Below are 22,674 nucleotides of genomic sequence, written 5' to 3' on the forward strand. Positions count from 1 at the left end.
TTATTAAATCAATTTAACAATTAACTAATTAACTTAATTTGTACAACTTAAGTATATCATTTTCGAATTAAAACAACTAGTTTTAAGTATTCGGAAAATAACTCGTGACATTTGAGACTATTGTCCGCATAAATTATTGGTAGAAGCGTCTGGAGTGGGCGTTAAGATCGAACCGATTTACCACCACTGTAACAATCCGCACTATGTTTGGGTAGTAATACAATTGTACTTCCTCAAGTAATTCTTAGAATTAGTTGACAAACTTTCAAAATCATGTGACATTCTCAAACAACATTTTAGGCTGTGAGCATAAACGTTCTTCAGACTTTTGTCGATTTCTTTTTTGGGGGTCCGTGTCCAAATCGGCAGCCGAGGGCAGCTCGAATCGGCAGTGGTGACTTATCACGACACAAACCAAGTAAGTAAACACTGATTTAACGTACTGTTGCACACATTAGATAGTAAAATCATGTCTGCAATTTATTTTTCAACATGTTTGTAATATATTTCACTATTCGTTTCTATTTAGTTATTGTTCAGCAGACATGGAGAGTGCCAAATCTAGTGACGGTTTCTTTGATGCGTTTCGTATGTATGGCCTAAATCCATACTACGCACCTAACAAGACTGCAGTAACTTACGATGTCCTTGAAGCAGGGCTGATTTGTGCCGTTCTTATTGTAGCTTTTTCGTTTATTGTTATTGTACCAGGTATCAGAGGAAAGGAGGTTAGTATTCATACAACTTATCTAGACTTTATAAAACATTCCAGGTCACTGTCCGCTCCTATATCACTATAATGATTGTCCCAGTTGGCCCCGATCTTACGTCTTCTTGGTCAACCCATTCATCAATCTTATATTCAAATGCAAAGTTAAGTTGTTGTTCATCTTTACGAGGGTTTGTGACAGGATGTGTTATGTGTAACTCACGACTCGGTGGTAATATAATCCTCGTCTAGTCACGTGTCATTGGCCAAGAAAGCGTAGTTTGTGTCCGGTATGAATTACAATGAAAGTTGTCTTTGTGTTTACGTGTATGACGTCGCTACTTGTGGTATTTACTACATGAGTTGAACTTACGGTAACATATCTATGTGTGGTTAGTTGACCCATTAAACCTTTGACTCTGCCATTCTGAACCATATAGGGATAACTCGTGAAAGTATGTATGGGCCAAATGGTGGGCGACATTTTGGTGAGAAAAAATACCCTTCAGATTTTTGTAAAATGTGTATGTTTTATATATGTGTTCTAGTAGTTAGTGTAACCATGGAACTATATGGTTTATAGTTCCATGGTGTAACCATTTTAATTTTTCTGAGGAATGTTAAGTGTTTCAATAAACAAACTCGGGTGGATAGAAGTTTCAGCTAGTATTTAATATTTATATATTCATAGGTCAGTGATTTCTTTTAAACGTGACATGGATACACTGATGTATTGAAAACAAGAAAATGTGAACAAAATGTTTTGGATGCACGCGTACGTTAACAGATCCCCTCTCGAACTCAGATAGTCAAACCTTAATCTGTTTCAAACGAAAATTTTGCTCGCCTCGTCGTAATACAGATTTCTTATTTGATTTGTTGAATACAGTTCTACTAACTTGGAATCGATTTTGCAACCTGTGTAACTGCAACAAGATTGAGAATGAAACGCATTACATATTTTACTGTAATCACCATGGAGTCTCAAAGTACATGTATAGAGAAAATTCCTTCAATGTTTGCCATAGTTAGTTAGTTTAGTTATGCCATAACCTTCAAGCTTTACCAATGAGGATTTATTTTATTTTTTATAATTATTGGTAATTTTATTTTTAATTTTTTAGCACAGTTTATTTTCTCACATTTTAGATTTGTTTGTTTGTTTGTTTAGATTATATTCCTGTTTGTTTGACAAACATGCATTGAGTGCGTTCCAAATAAGTATTTACGATTATAGCAAAAGTAATTGTTCGACCAATTTTTTCAATAACTTCCCCCTTCTTCTCAGAATACAAATACGCTACTCCAGATTGTTGCGGATGATTTACGGCGTCGGGGCCCCGTACGAAGTCATACGATAACACCGATGATAACCTCTGGTCGCACCAGCCCGTCTGGACACAGTAATTGTTCGAACGCAGATTTAGTAAAAACACCCGAACAATTATAAATACAAACTAGATAAATGGCAGTGTGTGTGTGTGTGTGGGGGGGGGGGGGTATCACGATCATCAGTTGTCATTGTGTCTGGTCTTTCTATAGAAAGACAGTAATTTGTATTAAGAACGATAAAAACTTGTCTTATAATGAGAATAAAGACTCCAGGTTATCAGAAAGAATTAAGAATTTTCCGAGAGACGTTTTGTTTTTTCGCTTTTCTGAATAATTTCGGATTATGTCTCGTATGTTAGAGTAGTGTACATTCCTAAATTACTTGGTTTAGCCAAGTAGCACTGCTCGTTGCTAACGGGCCGCCAGAACTAACATTCGATAGCGTTCAGCATTTACCTGTACCTGCTTACTGAGAAAGTACTCTTTCTTTGTTCTCAACAATACACATTTATGACGAGAGTACTATTGTTCTTACACTACGCAAGAGCACAGCATTCCCCTCAAATTTAAAAATGACACATTTTTAAAGCAGGAACACCCTGAATTCAAACACGGTTTTTTAGTAACCGTGATTCAAACCAACAGTTTTTTTTGATCGACGAATATGTTCAGTTTGAATGTCTGATCACTCCGCCAAATGAGCTAAGCAGGTGGCTGGTGGTTGGGTTGAAAACAAAACGTGGCGGGGTTGCAAAAATAATAAAAAAAAAACTTAAAATCACCAAATTCGCAGAATTACTTCGGCAACTTATGTAGGCATCGGATGATTATCAGAACCGAGACCACAAACTAGCCGTTAACTACCGCCAGCGTCCTCATAGCCGTACTTTAACTTTTACTCGCTGGATCAGTGAGAAAAAATGCTCACAAGGAAATAGCAAGCAAAACTTCGCCCACCTGATCAGATAAGGAAGTAGTTTACGCTAGACAATACTGTAGTTATATGCCGTAACCTGGATACCTTGACACAATTCGAGGCAACTCATAAGTGGTTACGAAACATAAACCACCTACTTGACCAAATACATACAAATATAATTTACTACTATTTCTTCGTCAACCACATGTTGATCGAAGGATGATTTACGGGCCGTGTTTGTCGATTGTAACGTAGCCACGTCATCTAGAAGGCCACATTCTTTTAGTTACCGATATGATGTGAGCAATAACTAGTCGAAAATAAAGTGATATAAAAATGCCAATTGATCTTTGGACTCGAAGTATTCGTTGACAGGTAAAAGTCGACATATGATGTTGTCACATGTTATTTGCACAGGTATTTTTGCTGTAACTGTGAAAACACGACAAATTCTTGTTGCTATTCAATTGTTCATTAATAATTAAAGCGCGGTAGTCGTCGCGCTGCGCATGTTCGACATTTGTGTTGATAAACATTGATTTTCCCACAATCCAATGCGCTCTTCAAATGGAAATCACAAGTATGAGGTTTGACCTGGGCGCGACTTGCACTGATTACCGCTGGTGACTCCTTCGATACCTTCCAATCACATGTGATTACCTAATTAAAGCTTGGAAACCTGTCAGTTCGTACTCGTTGATCTGCGCAACAGTCAAGATCGCCATCTTTGTTTATATGAGACCCATATATCTCGCACATGCGCAGCGCGAAGATTACCGCGCTTTAAACATATATACGTAAAATTGAAAGGTACGTCTGTTCAGTAGTTGAGAAGAACTCGCAGTCTTGCTTTAATGCCGGACATGATACATGGATGTAATTTACATTAAATATGAAAAAATTGCGTTGAACAATGGGTCACGTGACATGCGTGTCATACATTTGAGAACCGGGTCTGAACTGAACTCGATCTTTTCACGTTATAGTTTCTCACATGGAATTTCCTATTCCTAGTATACCAAAAACTATCGTGCGATTTTCGATGAAAAACGTGAGACAATGAAAACAAAAGTGCCTGCATCTTAGTTTCGTTATTATTGGATACAACATTAATGATGATTTGTTTTTCTTTCTGTAGAGACTATTCGCGTGTTTAAGAACCGCTTTAAGTTTATTCGTCTTTGCTGTTATCATACGTAAGTATTGCAATGCCTCCGAGGCCACAACTACAGTACGGGTTGTGCAATGCATAGTGGCCAAGCACTATATTATTACTTCCTTATATGGCAACGTTGTCCGAAACTAGTTAGTCAGAATGCGCAATACATGAGACATTATGTTATTTGCATATGCAAATGTTTCTCAAAGAAACAAATTATTATTAATTAATTCTTCGTGTGATGTTTTTTTTCTTCTCGTATCTTTTGTAGTTGCTAATTATGGACAGGAATGGGAGACGGCTAAAATATCGACCAAAACACAATACAAAGCTTTCACATCTGAAGAAATCAACGCCACCATCGGTGTTAAAATAGGACTGCGTAGTGTTAATATCACTGTAAAGGGTAAGAGATGTCATAAGCAATTAATTGGAGGGATGTGGTCGTCACGCCTCGTCGTTTTCGATATGTATTATATTAATCTATATATGTGAAACACTCTACAACTGTAAACGTTGTTTTGAGTTAAGCATGCATCTTGATTTAATGATACGTACCTGTAATTTGTACTGTAACAGTATCATGGATGCAGTGTAATATGTATTATATTTGAAAGGTATGTCTATAGAGGGCGGTATTAATTACTACACATGTAGTATGGAATCGTAAAATCTGTTTCCATTATCCAAATGTATCTGCATTTTTCCAGGTGAGCCCGAGAAACAAATTGATGAAACTATTAATTACAATGAACGTTTTGGTTGGAGTGATGGTTGGAACCAGGGTAGGCTTGGGTTTGGACCATTTGGTAAGTCACATTATGTATTGCATATCACCTTACTGATATACTAGTAACACATGTCACAGAAATGCTTGCGAAGCCTTAACGTTTGTATTGTCCCTCAATGCTGCGATAATGAAGTAAAGTGACTTATATTAGACCCTATTTATGTCACGTTAGTCGAAACCGCCGCCGAATGAAGAACACGTAAATTTCATCATACTCGTAATTATTGCATCATATGGCCCACTAATGTAACCCTTTATCACATACATTTAGAAAAAATTACATCTCTTAATTAAGAGTGAAATTTTTAAAGCGAAGACAAATAAAAAACAGAAGGGAAGTTAAACACTGATTCGTGAAGAACAAAAAACAGAAGGAAAGTTAAAGAATAAATAAAATTCTTACTGATTCGTGAAGAAGTGAGGGGGTATTAGCTTACGTTAAGGTCTTGTAGTTTAGGGAAGGTGTAGAATGAAGCCCTAAGAATTGTGTTACGTGGCCTAATTTTATTTTCTCAGCTGGACCAATTAGTCGAGAGTTCCGTGCGGCCCAGTACAAGGGACTGCCCTACCCTATATTGTGGATAGTAGAATACTTTACATTGGACGGAGAAGAGATTCGTTGGGGGCGCTCTTACAGAACAGCCGGATTCTTTACCCATATTTGTATGTGGTAAGTGATAGCATTGTGTAGTGTGTGAGAAGGGAATATGTTGTTCCTGTAATGTCATGTGTCAGTGAGTAAAGTTGCAGTTCATTGTCCTGTAAATGTTACCATGACAGTGACAGTGAAAAAGTGTCGTAACCATCTCAAATAAAATGTTCCAGAATACATCGTCGCTATGTGTGATAACACTGTAATTGTGGAATTGAAACATACATAGTGTCAGTCGTTGTTTCAACCTCAGAGCATCACTATTTCATTTTGATTATATGATCAAATCATTAAGCAAATTAATATATATGACGATATTTCATGCATTACAAATATCCAAATGTCTACAACACCATGTTAAACAATAAACTGGTCTTTGCTGCACAAACAACCATACAATAAGTCATCTAATACATTCGTGTAATCAGTGTTATTATATTTATTTGATATTTCTGTCTTTCTTAAAAATCAACTAAGCTACTAAACATTGGGGCTAACATGTGTACCTAACATGTGTAATATCATATTTTTGATGTTTTATAAGAACATGGCAAACCATAAAATAATATATAAACTATAAGTTGTGGTCACACGAGCCAGAAAACTAGAGCGCCCTCTCACGATGCCGAATGTCCGTATTTGTTTTTCACTTACAGGTTAGCATTCCCTCTATGGCTACTCACCAACATATTGCTACTGTTAGTACTACGATATGGGGCGTTCTTCATGGCCTTGACTGGCATAGATATGCTCCTAGCTAATCTTCTATTCGCCACTCTAAGATCAGGACCGGATCTTACCATACCATTTGAAGATGCAACATTAATGTTTAAGTATGGGTGGTGTTTCTGGTTGAACCTGATAACAGGTAAGGATCATCACTTAAGAGAAGGGTTCCACATCAGGGAATATCATGGGTGGTAAAAATACATCTGGCATATAAGGGAGGTGTAAAGTCATCGATTCCTGAGATGTAGCACCGCAGATATTAAAAAATGATATTGTGGATGATTGTGACCAACATTAATTGACCATTCTATGTTTATATTATATTGCCCAGGATCCCTCATCACTAAGATTTCTGTAGACTTATATGCCGAGAATTGATTTTGTGTTTTAGGTTTGTTTTGTGTGATTGCGTCTATTATCATCGTTATACTGGATTATCGCTTCCCATCAGCCCTAGCAACGTTCTTCAATAGCGACATCCTACAAGATTACGAGGACACAGTGGATGAAAATTACAGTATAGCCAGCAAACAAAAACTATTCAGTGAGAGAAATGGTGCAAACGGAGAGCCTGATAACAGCCAGGCAGCATCGAGCAAATTGATGGATAGCGATGATACCGAAGGTGGACGATCACATACGTCACCGGACGATGAGTCAGTCTTTATGAATCTTGATGTAAGTCAATGATTTACAAATATTTTTGCTACTGTTAAAGAAATCAAAGTCGATCTGGACAGTACTTCAAAAACTAGATCAAAAGATCCAATTACCCCCCCCCCCAGAAAAAGAGGTAATAGATGAATTTCAAATCGATTATTTATATTAAAAAATACCTAAATCAATATTTATCGCTAAACACAGTGTTCATTGGATTGAATAATAAACTACGTCAGTGCGCATGTGTTTTGAATTAGTACTGCATGTAATCAATGGCGTATGTGCTTGTATGTAGAACATTCACCAAACAAACACAGTGCAACTGAACCCACGTTTTTGTTCATGATATTTTATAATCCAATATAGTATATACCAACGTGCGATATCGAATACAGACTCCTGCAAAAGCTATCCAAAAAATGTCTTTTCAAATCCAAAACATCAACAGGGAACAGCATAAGCATCACACAGCTCCAGGAAATTGTTTGGTTTCAGCTGTCTTAGTAATGTCACAAAAATCCATAACGCATTATCTATGATTCTTCGTTAGATTAAACCGGTTTACAGACCGAGGACCGCCTCCCGTTTCAAGGTGTCTCGTCGAAAACCACGGGCTGCACCTCGACAACCAGTACAGAATGTAATATCTGAGGAAGATGAAGAAGAAAATAATGATAGTCCGTACGATTATCCGCCTCCACCTCGTGAAGCCGTCGACAGAGATACAAGTGTCAAGTTAGTACTTCATCTTCCCACTTATATAGTGAAATGAGATACCGCGCCGTCCCAGAATAAAACAAGTTGTTCCTCTCAGATAACTCACGACATAAACCAATGTTTCTCTAAAATTTCCTTATCGTTGCGACGTTGCCGTATGTACACGGAATCCCCTGTATACACGGAATTAATCACTTTATACCGTTTTATCACGTGACTTCACGAGTTAATTACCATATTGCCATTCTGTTCAACAGGTTCAAGCGAGATGGTCGAGAACAGCACGGCGAGATGGAACTGGCCACTTATGGCACTGATGAGAGCGTTGTGTCCTTATCAATATCAGGAATACCAGTGGAAGAAAAGTAGTTCTTGCAATTTAGGTCATCCCAATCCCGTGTCATGCGAAATTTCAGTACCACGAAACTCTGACATATTCGTGTCTAGAATCCTTATCTCTAAATATAATCAGTATTTTTTTACAATTATTTCACATATTGTATTATATAGATTCTTTAGCATGTGTTATGACCTACACATTGAATCACCGTAAAATGAATAATCTGTCAATCTATTGAATGTATGGAGAGGCCGAAATCTTCTGATTTTGGTCAAGTTAATGTAAAAGTGCAGGGCAGCGGTTAAAATTTCGCCCTCTAGAGTTATAATAGTACCAGGTTATTCAGATTAGTGCAACTTATTTGATTAATTGTGTAGCATACAAACGTATACATATATATGTATATTAATCAAACTAAGTTTTGAATTGCATGTATGTTTACTGTCATAATGACAAATCACATCTACTAGTACTACTAGGGGTAGATCCGAACACTTTTAGAATCAGATATTTGTACACTATGGTAAATAATTTCACAATGTAGACTGTATATATATAATTGATACATTTAATAAGCCGTCATTTTATTCAAATATAGTCATAGTAGTATTTAGGAAATTGATTTCTTTGCATCAATACAAATGTACTGCAGTATTCATAGTTATAAGCTTGCTGATATTGATAATGGTCGTGAACATATGCAAATGAGACAAAACTAGTCTAAAATTGTATTTTCTTTTCATTTAAAAGTTGCATCACTTGAATTGACCATTTCTGAGTTTCTTTAAACGTTATATTCTGTCGAGTCAGGGTGTTACATATACGTAAGCCCCACTTAGTACTGTTCGGAATATGCATACGGTATTGTAAGTGAATTAGGTGAGGCTCAATTTTGTAGCTTAAAAAATTGTACAAAAGTGTCTGAAAAAAATGGCCAGCAGTTGTTATCACTTTTTTTCGAAAATGAATAACGTCACAAAATAAAGTGTAGATATAACATGACTTGCTAAGCTTTACCACCCAAAGAGCGTAGCTGAGTGTTAATGGTATTTGTATTTCAGTAACTTAGAAGTCATAACTAATTAAGAATTTGTCTTCTTTCCAATGTTGTATTTCACGAAGTAAAATGATTCATAGAAATGTAGCAATGAAAGTAGTTTTAAAAAAATAACCAAACTTAATACTTGTTTGCCATATTTTGTTCCCCGACAATGTACAAGAATGTACGTTAAGTTTGTGATAGCCGTGTCATTACAACACTGACAATGTACAAGAATGTACGTTAAGTTTGTGATAGCCGTGTCATTACAACACTGACAATGTACAAGAATGTACGTTAAGTTTGTGATAGCCGTGTCATTACAACACTGACAATGTACAAGAATGTACGTTAAGTTTGTGATAGCCGTGTCATTACAACACTGACAATGTACAAGAATGTACGTTAAGTTTGTGATAGCCGTGTCATTACAACACTGACAATGTACAAGAATGTACGTTAAGTTTGTGATAGCCGTGTCATTACAACACTGACAATGTACAAGAATGTACGTTAAGTTTGTGATAGCCGTGTCATTACAACACTGACAATGTACAAGAATGTACGTTAAGTTTGTGATAGCCGTGTCATTACAACACTGACAATGTACAAGAATGTACGTTAAGTTTGTGATAGCCGTGTCATTACAACACTGACAATGTACAAGAATGTACGTTAAGTTTGTGATAGCCGTGTCATTACAACACTGACAATGTACAAGAATGTACGTTAAGTTTGTGATAGCCGTGTCATTACAACACTGACAATGTACAAGAATGTACGTTAAGTTTGTGATAGCCGTGTCATTACAACACTGACAATGTACAAGAATGTACGTTAAGTTTGTGATAGCCGTGTCATTACAACACTGACAATGTACAAGAATGTACGTTAAGTTTGTGATAGCCGTGTCATTACAACACTGACAATGTACAAGAATGTACGTTAAGTTTGTGATAGCCGTGTCATTACAACACTGACAATGTGCAAGAATGTACGTTACGTTTGTGATAGCCGTGTCATTACAACACTGACAATGTACAAGAATGTACGTTAAGTTTGTGATAGCCGTGTCATTACAACACTGACAATGTACAAGAATGTACGTTACGTTTGTGATAGCCGTGTCATTACAACACTGACAATGTGCAAGAATGTACGTTACGTTTGTGATAGCCGTGTCATTACAACACTGACAATGTACAAGAATGTACGTTAAGTTTGTGATAGCCGTGTCATTACAACACTGACAATGTACAAGAATGTACGTTAAGTTTGTGATAGCCGTGTCATTACAACACTGACAATGTACAAGAATGTACGTTAAGTTTGTGATAGCCGTGTCATTACAACACTGACAATGTACAAGAATGTACGTTAAGTTTGTGATAGCCGTGTCATTACAACACTGACAATAATGCATATTTAAGTGAGAGAAATGTGATTATACTGAACTGTGGTGGGACTCATACTAAATTGAGAGGTGAATATTATAGCATTCAGTGTACAATGGTCTGCCAAGTACACGTTCACATCGCTATAAAAGTGATGCAGTCAATGTTTGAACAATTCAAAAATAACTTCTGACTCTGACCTTATCAATATCAATCTGATGTTTGAAGTTCATGACCATGATTGAAAATTAATTCCTGGAAGGTAGAAACACAATTTTCAGTCAGAACCTTAATGCATTGTAATTGCTCCTGGAGATATTTTAAGTGACAACTGTTTTTATACCTAGGTGGTCATATATGGACATTGCCTGGCCCATCTTGGTGACATGCTAAACTATTTCTAACTAGGAATTATAGTAATAAAAAAATAATCTTTATTGTAATCGTATCCTCTTTTGGGGGTTGATACATTTGTAGTTATAAATATTTGAGAATAGCACCTCGATGCTGCAAGCAATCTCATATTTAATGTAATTTATGTTTGCCCATAATGAATTACCCATAATGCATACAGAAGAAACAAATATGGCCGCCATCTCACAACTGCAAATTGAAGGTCAATCCAGCACTACACATAGGACTCATGTAACATGTACAAAGCTTAGGCAAACACACTGAAACTCGCAATACCCACCTAAAGGTGATAATATGAATTGTAACCATATTCACGAACCAAACTTATGGTGTTGAAAAACTTTCTTTTACTACATATTTCCTCCTCATACAGACAACTGAAATAATAACACTAATGTCGGCTGAGGCGGTAAAAGATCGCATAGGGCGGAATAAAATAGTGTTCGATACAAGAAGGCCGAGAGGGGTTGTGTGTGAGAGAGTATAGTCTGGAAGGGGAAATGAAGATAGATAATCCTTTAAAGGGGAACCTTCCAAGCCCAGGGATTGCACCAAAGAATCATGCGACACTGTTGTTTATGTTGTTTACAAAGTCTTTTGTTATCCAGGGACGATGCGATTTTTATGACCGGGTGGGTCGGTTGTACAAAAAAGACCCCTGGCCATTCAAAATAAGGTACCCCTGGGGAAAGATGAAGAGATAGATGACCAGGGGGGTCCAAACAAATAATTACGTGTACATGAAACATATATTATTGTATACTGAATTTGAACATGGATATTATATTGCATTGGTGCCCGTCGCGAGAGTGTGAGAACTAATAAGAACTCTACGATAAAGACTTTCCGTTTTCGACATTGTGAATTCTTTCGTTATTAAGAATAATTCATAACGAAATGTATTTCCCATGCACCCATAAATAATTTTCATAATTACCGATTACACAAAAATATTACAAAAAAAACAATAATTTGCTATAATCTCTATATTTTTTTATTCGTCTTCAATTATGACTGATAGAAGCTGAATGAAGTTACAAACTATGTAGTGTGTTGAACAACTCATGTATGAACAATAGCATTAATAATAAATATGATTTTACTTGATAAAAATACTGTATTTTTTGCATAAATACGAAAGAATTTCACAATGTCGAAAATGGAAAGTCTTTAACTTTTCTATTTATAGTGCAGTAGTTAATACTTATAAATATCAACATTATATCGCCAAAATTGTGTCCACATTTAAATGTTATTCTATCGCCCATGAGCCAATACGCACTCTATATTGTATGCGTGTTTGTCACAGCATTGTAAATACTGTAAACTACTGAGTAATTGTAAAAAGCAAAATTCATTGAGTACTATAAGTAGCAATAACTTCATAGACAGTCTCTAAATGTTTTTTTGTTTTATTTTTTTCTTTGATTATTCACCTTTGTGTTCCTTTCGCACTACATCCCATGTAATTGATTTAAGCTTGTTCTGTTTGTTAGCTCAGTGATAGATTACCTCCTCCTTGTACTGTTAAAATTCAGCTGAACCCCTGGATTTGACCAGCCCATCCCGGTCATAAAAACTGAACTGTCCCTTATACAAAATGTGTAGAAATATGTATGTTTCAACAAATTCGCTTTTGGAGACATTCAGAAAAAGACTCATCTAGTTCATATTACTAGATTAACTTTCCTATGGACCCCTGGACTAATATAATAGGCGAACGAGGCGCACCCAATTAGTCACACGCCCGGGGGGGGGGTCACTGTATATTAAAACCTTACACCATATGCGTTCTTGCTAAAAAATAATAGGTCCCTAGGACTGGCAGCACATTGGCAAACCATACCCCGTATTGCGGACGCAATGTAAATTTAGTACCCCTTAAAGCAGACATATTGAATAAAAAAACACCCCCTATTTCAGACACATATTGAGAACATCCTACCCCATATTGCGAGCATTTTATGCGGTTTTTTTCAATCAAGTGGATTGTGATCAACTCAAACAAGTTACTATGTATGCAACTCCTGTTAGTGTCATTCATTGTTAGATGGAGAAAGGTGATAACTATTGACATGATTGTGAATATGATCATTTATTATATAGTTTAATACACAATGCACACGACTTTGCCAGAATTCTTATTCCATCAGATATCATTGCGCAATTTTATGTTCAGCTCCGAGTGACTTTGCCATGAATACAGGGCGGAGAACCCTGAAAAAAGCAAGAGCTGAATGCGAATGAGACCGAGGCGCGAAAGAAGTTTTCAGAAATGTGGATGACTCCGGGGAATGACTTTCTGCATGCGGCTTATTGTAATCGACGAAACGAAACAAAACGGGATAACACACATAATAAAAATTAAAATGTAATCAGTGAAAATGTGTTTTATACGCACAATATTTACAAAATATTTGCCGAACATAATAATATTTAATACGTATATGGCTCGTTTCGCTAATTGCAGATAATCCAAAATCTGTAATCAGCCAATACACGTACAATATCAACAGCCGTCGGTTGAAACTTGACCAGTATTTTCACCTTTCAGTAGTGTATGTATAACAACATAAAACATATTCAAAAATCTGTAATCAGCGAAACAAGGGTCTGACACGTACAATATTCACAATTGTCTGTCAAAACTTGACCAGTATATTTACCTTTCAGCCGCCGTGTATATAACACCATAACACATTTGTCGAAAATAACGAGATTTTAATTAGTGAATGGTTCGTTTCGCCATAAACAAATGTCCGGATACGGTCGGAAATTTTCGGAAGAAGGAGCGAGAAATAAAGCGAAATTTTCACGCTTTCAACTTAGGTGGGAAGATTTTAACATAGGCCATTGAAATAAGCACATCAATACATTTCTATAATATTTTGGAGACAATACAACTTTAATATCAACGTTTTTTCTCAGTCTAACACTGCCATAAGAGCGGTGTTGATTGGCGCATTACAGTTACAATCGTTTGCACCCAGTAAGAATGTATGTGATTGGTCAGGTCATAGGGCAACAAAAAACTTGTGGCGTTGAATGCACGTTCATTCTCAGTAGTTGCGTTTCGATACACAAATCGTTGTATCTTTGTTTTAAAGTCCGTGTGTGATGAAATTGAAGTCGCTGAACTGAAGCAGCTGATATACAAGTTGTCGTACCTTTGTTTTCAAAGTCCTAGGTAACTATTTGCCTCGCTGATCTGTTTTCTCCGTAGACCGCGTTGAGGTAGTCATCAAATTCAGTGACGTCTCGAGATCGTCATTTTCAGTCCGGTTAATTATGTCTTTGTCGATGTCAACGAGAGTTCTGTAATTTGCAAAGATCAACTGTATTTTCCTACTGTACGCATCGCACGTTTTTTTCTGTATCGCATATTTCTCTATGTCCCAAAGAGTGTAGTACTGTATATGTGTGTCGTTAATGTGACCCCTGTCATCAAATTTATAGTACGACCATGGATAGCTACATAATTTTTATGGAGGCCTACAAATCGTAATCGTCTGGATATCAATTAATTTTTGTAGTGTTAAAATAATTGAGTGATCCAAAGCCACTGAGCATGCAAAACAAATCGTTTATTATTTACATGAAATCGCCACGACTGTACCGCACTAATCAACACCTATGATTTAATACCATCTGTTAATATCTTAGTATTATGAAGGTACATTGGTCGAGTTGTAATTTCTTCTGTCTAATAACATAGGCAAGTGATTGACTTTATTACATAACCCCTTGACAACAAGAGATGTCCGCATAGTTTGAAACCAGAATGGGCCATTCCAGTTTATATCTGCACCCCTCTGTTGATGAGGTCGGATTTCCAGCACTGTATGATGGGGAAAATACCCTGGATTTCCAACTATATATGGAAAAACAGAATCCAGAAATCCAGACGAGTATGGGAAAAAAAATTCTGGAAATGCAGGCAGTTATGGCTACTAAATAAAATATGGCCTAGCTTATCTCACCACATACCGGATTCCCAACACTCTATGACTAAAAAAACTTGGAATTCTGACTGTATTGGGCCAGTATGAAATAGATAATGATGGTGGGACGAATGAGCTCATCAACACCGTGAATCAGGACTAGTTTGGATTTCCATTATCAGATATAAAATTTTTAACTTGGTAAATTAGCATATGATGAGAGTTATATTTGGAAATCCTACTCTGTATGGTGTCACAAAGGAACTCATCAACACTGTAAGCATTATGTAAATTTCGACTAAGCAACCACAATTTAAAAATAGAAACAGGACGACATTCCAAACCAAAAACACCTGTAAAAGAAAGAGTATGTGAACTTTGCACAAAAAACCAAATAGAAGACGAACAACATTTCATCATGACTTGTCCATTTTACAATGACCAAAGAAAATCAATATTTGAGAAATGTAAGAAACAAATTAATAATTTTGATAATTTTACAATTAATGAACAATTTGCACTGACAATGAGTTATAATTTTACCTCATTTCATATCACACTCGGACAATTCATTAAAACTGCCCTCGACTTAAGACAGCAACACCTCCAAAATTGTTAACCCTTAATGCATTAACGCATCATTATTATTATTAATTTTTTAACAATGGTTTCTTCTACCTTTATTATTGCTGTTAGTGGGATTTATTATTATTCATGTTTTTTTTTACTTTAGTCTCAACGTTTTGTATTATTAGTCTAGTTTTGTTTAGTGTAAATGTAACCATTTTAATTCCTCCTGGGGAATTTTACGTGTTTAATAAAGTATAAGTATGTATAAGTAGGACCTATAGTTTTGGATTTCCATTACTGTATGGTGTATGGTGAATGGTGATTTAGAAATAAAACTTTGTATGACTTATACACCCATAGAAATTATACCCTGTATGAAGTAAACACACAAACTCATCAACAGGGAGGGGTGCAGATATAAACTGGAATGGCCCAATGTCTCAGTGATACCTTGGATGTTACATAACCTCTTGACAACAAGATTGTAACTAAGAAAGCAGGGAAGAGTTTGCTCTGTAATGTAAACAGATGGCAAACGGGCAAACACTACACAGGAAGTGGGATTGAAAAAAATACTGGATATTGTGTCCTGTGATTCTAGTATGACACAGTTACAGGTTCATCGCTGGGGTAGAGAGTTTCTTATCTTTCATTTTGTTTTGTGATGTCATAAATAATGTCTTGGTGTGTGTGTACTTTATGATATGATTAATGTTTTTTTCAAAATAACCTACAAGACAGACCGTAGCTGATTTGCATAACTAACAAAAATTCTGGTTAATTTGTGCTATGACTGGTTCATGGGCAAGGGTTACTTGACACAAGCTATTGCAGTAACCACAAGGACACCAATATCTCAACAATGTTTAGATTATTTAAATTCTTTATGGGATTGAATGCATGCCTATTAGAGCGATTCCATTTTGCAGCATTTGACTAATCATAATGCCATATCACACCTCAACATTTGACTCATGCCATTTAATCATACCTTTAATGTGAGCCATTCCATTTCACACCACAACATTCAGCGACTACCAGTATTTATAATGCCCATTGACTATACATCAATATAATATATATCAATATAGACAGTACTGTAGAATACTTTATTTTCGCTATTTTCGCTGAAGGGATGATTCCGTGAAAATAAAATTCAGTGAATATATTTTTTTTCCTATATTTTACATTAAACTCATAAAAAATCAGTGAAAATAAATTCCATACAAAATGCCCGAAAAGCCTTTTCAGCGAAAATTAATTCCAGCGAAAATAAAGTATTCCACAGTATGTTTATGTAAGTTAAGTCTCCTTAGACAAAACAAATCTCTCTTGGTGCCACAGTGGTAACACCTGAATTGTCTAGGTTGCAATGCCGATGCTGTTCCTGAAAGAGCTGTAATAAGATCACCCCAAATAACATTTATTCAACATATCTTGTGAGGCAACTCTAGCACTTAGGAAGCTCGGCTTCTCATTGGCCATCCAAGATAAAAGATAGCAACTGTGCCCCTTAAGAACTTGCTGTTTTGGCCCAATTACTTAGATATTTGAGATGTAGATGGCTTGATCTTTGCTCATCATGACAGATATCCCCAAAATTATGAAGTTAACCAAATAACGCATTGAGATATGGCTACTTTGACCCAATTGCTCACATATTCAGGTTATAGATACTTTTTGGGGTGTACCAGTATTATGTAATTTTTTCTCGGATTGGATCAATTACAAATAATATACGTATTACCGAAGCTCCTTGCGATATTTTGTATATAGTAATATTTTCTATTAATAGTTCATATTGTGCAATTTATACCTCTACATTAATTTAGAATGTGAAACTGATCTTGTACGATCATTCGGAAAACTTTTGGTTCTACCGGCATTACAATGCGACATTCAGATTGGTTAAAGGCGTTTTTGACCCACCGGGTCAAAGGACAACATGCCAGTCAACTAATGCGTCACAACTATCATGGCGGGTCTGTATTTTTCACTGAAGTGATTGAGTGATCAAAAATAATTTCTCCGATAAACAAGTTCAAATTTTATGTTTTTTTCATATAAAAAAAGAAGTATTTCATTTTTGCAGGGCATCATTACTGAGTAAGAGGAATTATTGGAATCGAAACATGAAAAAAGTGACATGCATCAGTAACCCATTATCTTGAATGTCTGAAAAAAAGCTGAGTTCAGTGCATTTTTATGACCAACATGGCCACCCAGTCAGCCATTTTGAAATGATGTGCATCAGTAACCCAACATGTACAATCTTCATATCAGGTATAAAACGAATTGACTCAGGCTTGTCTAAAAAACAGTTGATGACATGTTGACAATTTTCTGGGTATAAAATGGCCGACAATCAGTGAAAAATTATTGAATCAAAAAATCTGCCCACTATTATAAGATGACTTTGTATCCCAGTTTTTTAAACGGTGTCCGCACAGGGACTAAAAATAGAAATTAGAACCTGGATCCAAACCCTGTATATGTTTTGTTCGTGGTCAGCTGATAGCATGTACAAAAAATAAAAAATATAGAACATCACAATCTTATTTGCAAAATAATTTCACAAATCTGAGTGAGGGCCATATTTAGTACATGTACCTATATATGTAGTATCAAAGCAATTCGACTCACGATTTTTAACAAGAAGTCGAAAATATCACTTTTTAACAAAAATGACAAAAATATTCACCAAAATTAAAGATATATCGGTACAAAATGAACAAATCTGAGAGAGGTCCACATGTAGTACCTATATATGTAATATCAAAGCAATTGGATTTGCGGTTATATATCCTCATGAAATGAACAAATCTAAAAGAGGTCTACACCAAGTATCATCAAAGCATTCAGACTTTTTTCAAGAAGAGGTCGAAAAAATAAAACATTGACATGGACGACGACTGACAATGACTCATATGATAAGCTACGCTCGACAAAGTCGTCAGCAGAGCTAAAAGTGACGTATACTTAATCAAACTTGGTCAACTTATTCATCAGTATAAAGTCTTCCTCGAGTTTGAACAACAGATGTTCTGTATTAAAATATCATGCAAAAATTGAGAAAATCTGATAAAATATTTTGATCTTTTCTACTTGACTGATCACTGGTGATATACATCAAAGGTCACTGATCTCATATGCATTGTTGTATGTGTACAATGAAGCAAATCATTTATCTTGTAATAATATCCTTGGTAATGTATCCCCCAAATCTCATGGGATTAATATACTGGGTTTCAAAACCAACTCATGGAGAGATTTTTCTGATACACATTTGCAAACCTACCAATAAAATCTTTACAGAAAATCAATATGAGCACTCCTATGAACTGGGTGCCAAACTTTGATCAAGATCTGAAGCTAATAAAAAATCTGTTTAGTTCAAAGTTATAAAATCAATACATAAAAAATACATAAAAAGCAAAATGTTGCATTCACATGTACATGAAAATTGTACTAAAATATATGTATTTTGTATTTGACAAACAGTTCATTCGACAAATGAAAATTCACAGGAATATGTTTCCGCTATTAGAACAGAATGATAGTTTTTATAATACTAGTTTAAAAACACACTTCAAAAACAAAGATTTCAGTGTTTGAAGATGTAGATTCTCAGGAGGCAACAGTACTGTTGACTTCTCCCTCCACTGGACACCAGCTAACTATTTAAATGGATTTGCATACAAAGCAGAGCTTGCAACATGATAGCTATTCATAGAGGATGTTTTTTTTACTTTTCATACAATACAGTAGTCACACAATGAGGCAGTTCATATCTGTCTCAGTGAATCATTAATTTTTGACAGACACCTGTACAAAATACTTGGACAAAAGCCAGCTAAGATTCTTTGTTATCTATTCATGTCTAAGTGCAGCACTTTTTTTTCTGCGATGAGGCATTTGTTTTTATACTAAAATATCTGAATAAAGCTGGAAATTATGTCCCTTAAAATAATTAAACAAATAAGGCACCAATGTTTTTGTAAGATATTTACATCTTTTAAGGACATTCGGTAGACTGATTCCCCACTGTTTCAACCCCAAAACTTGTTTGTATTCAAAATTAATTATGACAATGCATATTTATATTGAAACAAACTACGATAAAGGGAATTATATTATATAACAAGTAACCTGTAGAATGCTGTGTGGGTAATATTTTTATATTGATTTTTGTTGCATTTGCAGCAAATAGTTACCAAACAATGAGAAATCTATAGCTCTCAGCTGGCTTCACATGCATAGTTCAAGACTGCCTAACCGGTGCTTATACCAGGATTTAGTTGCAGCACTGTGGTTTGTGGTTACAGCTTCATTTTCCGAGTAATCACAAGAAATTGACATTACAATAGAAAATAAAAGACTGGCACTCCCATACAATTAATAGCAAGTGAAATTCCTGGAATTGAAACATAGATTTTGAAGTCACTGGTGTAGGCATTGAATAACTTCAAGTTGGCATAAAGACGAGGTAGTTTATTTAATCAGTGCTGAACTAGAGGTTGAAATTATAATTAAGTTCGTTGTCATATAATTTGTTTATTTAAATTTCTCCTGAATTCAAATAGAATACACTGGTGAAAGGATGTTTTTGAGGTGTGGTTACATTGTGTATGGAGTGGTAGGGTTGTGTGTCATATAATTTTTTCATTTTCAACTCTCATGAAATCACACAGAATTTCACTTAATTTATTTTCGATGAAAAGTTTTCAAGCTTACAGTGTGAATCAAATTTTCACTGTGCTGTGTCAAGTCTCAATAGAGTATGAGGGTAATGGCATTTTCACTGGAATTTATTTTAGCGGAAAAATGTTCACAGTGAAAGGAAGTATTCCACATTATTACATATATACTGCAGTTTATTTTGATTCGTCCCTGAAATCAAAATCGGTACTTCCACACCCCATATGCAAATGAGGTCTGAGAGCGAATAAAGTAGTCCGTTCAAGAGTAGCGTTTTTCGAAACATAGCAGAAATAAACAATATTTAGAAGTACGATACTTTACGTTTGGGTACATGAATATATTTGCCGAGTGAAATGAAATTTGAACAACAGCAATGGTACTTCTAAGCAGTAACTTATTTTGACTAAAACTAATTTGCATATCACCCATGCAATGATGTTTTTGGTATTTTCACGGTCAATATGCAAATGAACATGAATTGGCGATTCGCTCCACTTGGATTGCCCTTAAAATCACTTTAATTTTGTGTATCTGTGTGTGTGTGTGATTTCTAGTGTTTTCACGTATTAATTCTTCTGTGATTTGTTTGGCTTGGCCGATTTCGCTCAAACTTAGCAGGTAGGTCACACCTTCACCCTAGTTATCAGGAAATGTATCTCCTACAAATTTTGGATACAACACCTCAGACATAGCTCATTTTGCTCAGCTTGAGTGTGGGCACAAAGTTACTATTGGTAAAATCTGAAAACTTTCGACCCCAAATTTATTACTTCCCACTAGTCTTGTATTCATGCCTTTTATTTTGGCTACGTTGCACACCGGTAAGAGATCACCGACGCCGACATTGTTACACTGTATCAACGTAATTCCGACGCAACTTTGAACTTTGAATGAACTGTAAATGCTGCCTGCAATCTAGAAAATACTATTGGTTGGAAATAATAAATTTAAGGGATTGTTCAGTTACTCTGGCCTGGGGGGGGGGGCAGATTCCATTTTGTCAGCTGTAAATCTCAGTTGACCCACCCCTATCAACAACAAAAAGTGGGCGACCCCCTAACATTATATTTTAAAACATGCTGACCCCCTCGAAAAACAAAGAAACATCAACAGTTTTGGCTCTGACATGATTACAAAATGTATGATGTGCATTGAAAATATCGTGGTTTGCCGTAATTTTTAGTGTTTGCATTTAATAGACCAGTCACCTTAGGAGGGGAGGGGAAGCATAAAGCCAAAAAACGACTACAGAAAAGGCTGCAGGAAGTAGGGAAATCTATGCTGCTAAAGATAGTAAATAAAAACAAAGCTGTGGAGTACTCACTTGATAAACGCCCTTATAAGATAGGAAAAGAGGATTTGAATCTAGGCGGTTTGAAAACTAATTTGGATTTAATATATCTTTCATATCTTATAGACCAGGAAAGCTTTACACCTGAAGCACAGTCTGTGCTTATGAAAACAAAGGACACTTTGATTTTTGTATAAATTTGTGTTGGATTTTGGTATTTTACAGAGCAAAATATGCATATTTAAAAGTTAAAAAACAAAAAAAACTATTTATTTATATACATGAATCCATTTTTTTGATTTGCTGAACAAAAACTGTCACTGCTCTTTGTACTAATTGCTGTGTTTTTCCGTCTCCAGCTACAATTGGATAAATCCAGTAAATATCTTATACAATGGTGACTTCAGACTTTAAATAAAATAATCTGATATCACATGGACTTGGGATGTGTTCAAAACTTAACTGTATAATTGCATGGGGCTCTGCCGCATTGCATAATCTGTTAGTTATTTGTCAACTTCAACCCCAAAATATTTAGCCTATAACATTTTTTGCATCAACAAATTTATAGGCAATATGGGTAATAGTTATTATTAAGAACACATTTGTACGATTAACTTTTTAATCTATTGTTCTGAAATAAAATTTTAAAAAATATATGCATAAGCGCGTGTGTGAATTGTGGAAAACAGGGTGACCCCCCCCCCCATTCGCAAAATCAAAAACAGGGTAACCCCCCTACTGATCCACCCCCAGGCCGAAGTAACTGACCAATCCCTAACAACAGCATACGTCCTAGCAATAAAATAAAATAAAATGACTTTTAAGGACTGAATGTTTCTTTTTGCGAACTTTGTATACGGTGCCCGGTTTTAGTTATAAACCGACGTTAGCTTCACGTTCATGTCCTACCATGGCAACAGCCGAAAACATATTGCTAGTTTTTTTTTTAGTGGAGTGGATCGCCAACCGGCTTGTTTTCATTGGCAAAATCGTTCAGCAACATGTTTGGCATATTAGGTGTACATCACATGGACTACTACGATTGAGAGAACTTTATGTAATAACAACCTTTATTGATATCGTATCCCTTCTGGGATCTAGATTAGAATACAATAAGGATATAAGGAACAATAAAATACATAAGTAATAATAATAATAAAAAAGAAATAAATAGTAATACTGTGAAAATATTATTAAATAAATATTTTTTGGTGTTATTTTGAGGCAGCTGGTAAATTGCTTTTCATGAAATTCTCTCTTTTATTGAAACAGTCGCTGATAAACTTGGCAATTGCTTGGACGGTTTCAGAATTT

General features: G+C 35.6%; 1 protein-coding gene across 1 annotated transcript; it reads left to right on the top strand.

The window, feature by feature from the left end:
* Window positions 1–247: 247 nt before the first annotated feature.
* On the top strand, window positions 248–10,883 carry LOC100367809 (dual oxidase maturation factor 1). The gene is made up of 10 exons (XM_002732222.4): window positions 248–418; window positions 530–728; window positions 4,099–4,156; window positions 4,391–4,525; window positions 4,830–4,928; window positions 5,426–5,579; window positions 6,218–6,429; window positions 6,682–6,968; window positions 7,501–7,685; window positions 7,925–10,883. The coding sequence occupies exons 2-10, from the start codon at window positions 546–548 to the stop codon at window positions 8,034–8,036; spliced, it is 1,425 nt and encodes a 474-aa protein (XP_002732268.1). The 5' UTR covers window positions 248–418; window positions 530–545; the 3' UTR covers window positions 8,037–10,883.
* Window positions 10,884–22,674: the final 11,791 nt, after the last annotated feature.

Source organism: Saccoglossus kowalevskii, chromosome 13 (assembly GCF_978046115.1).
Source record: "Saccoglossus kowalevskii chromosome 13, keSacKowa6.1, whole genome shotgun sequence".
Classification (NCBI taxonomy): domain Eukaryota; kingdom Metazoa; phylum Hemichordata; class Enteropneusta; family Harrimaniidae; genus Saccoglossus; species Saccoglossus kowalevskii.

Bases quoted from the DNA above. Each gene is read 5' to 3' on its own strand.
- LOC100367809 (XM_002732222.4), top strand. From the start codon at position 546: ATGGAGAGTGCCAAATCTAGTGACGGTTTCTTTGATGCGTTTCGTATG. The intron at 6,430-6,681 runs GTAAGGATCATC...TTTGTGTTTTAG, and splicing joins CTGGTTGAACCTGATAACAG to GTTTGTTTTGTGTGATTGCG. The intron at 6,969-7,500 runs GTAAGTCAATGA...ATTCTTCGTTAG, and splicing joins CAGTCTTTATGAATCTTGAT to ATTAAACCGGTTTACAGACC.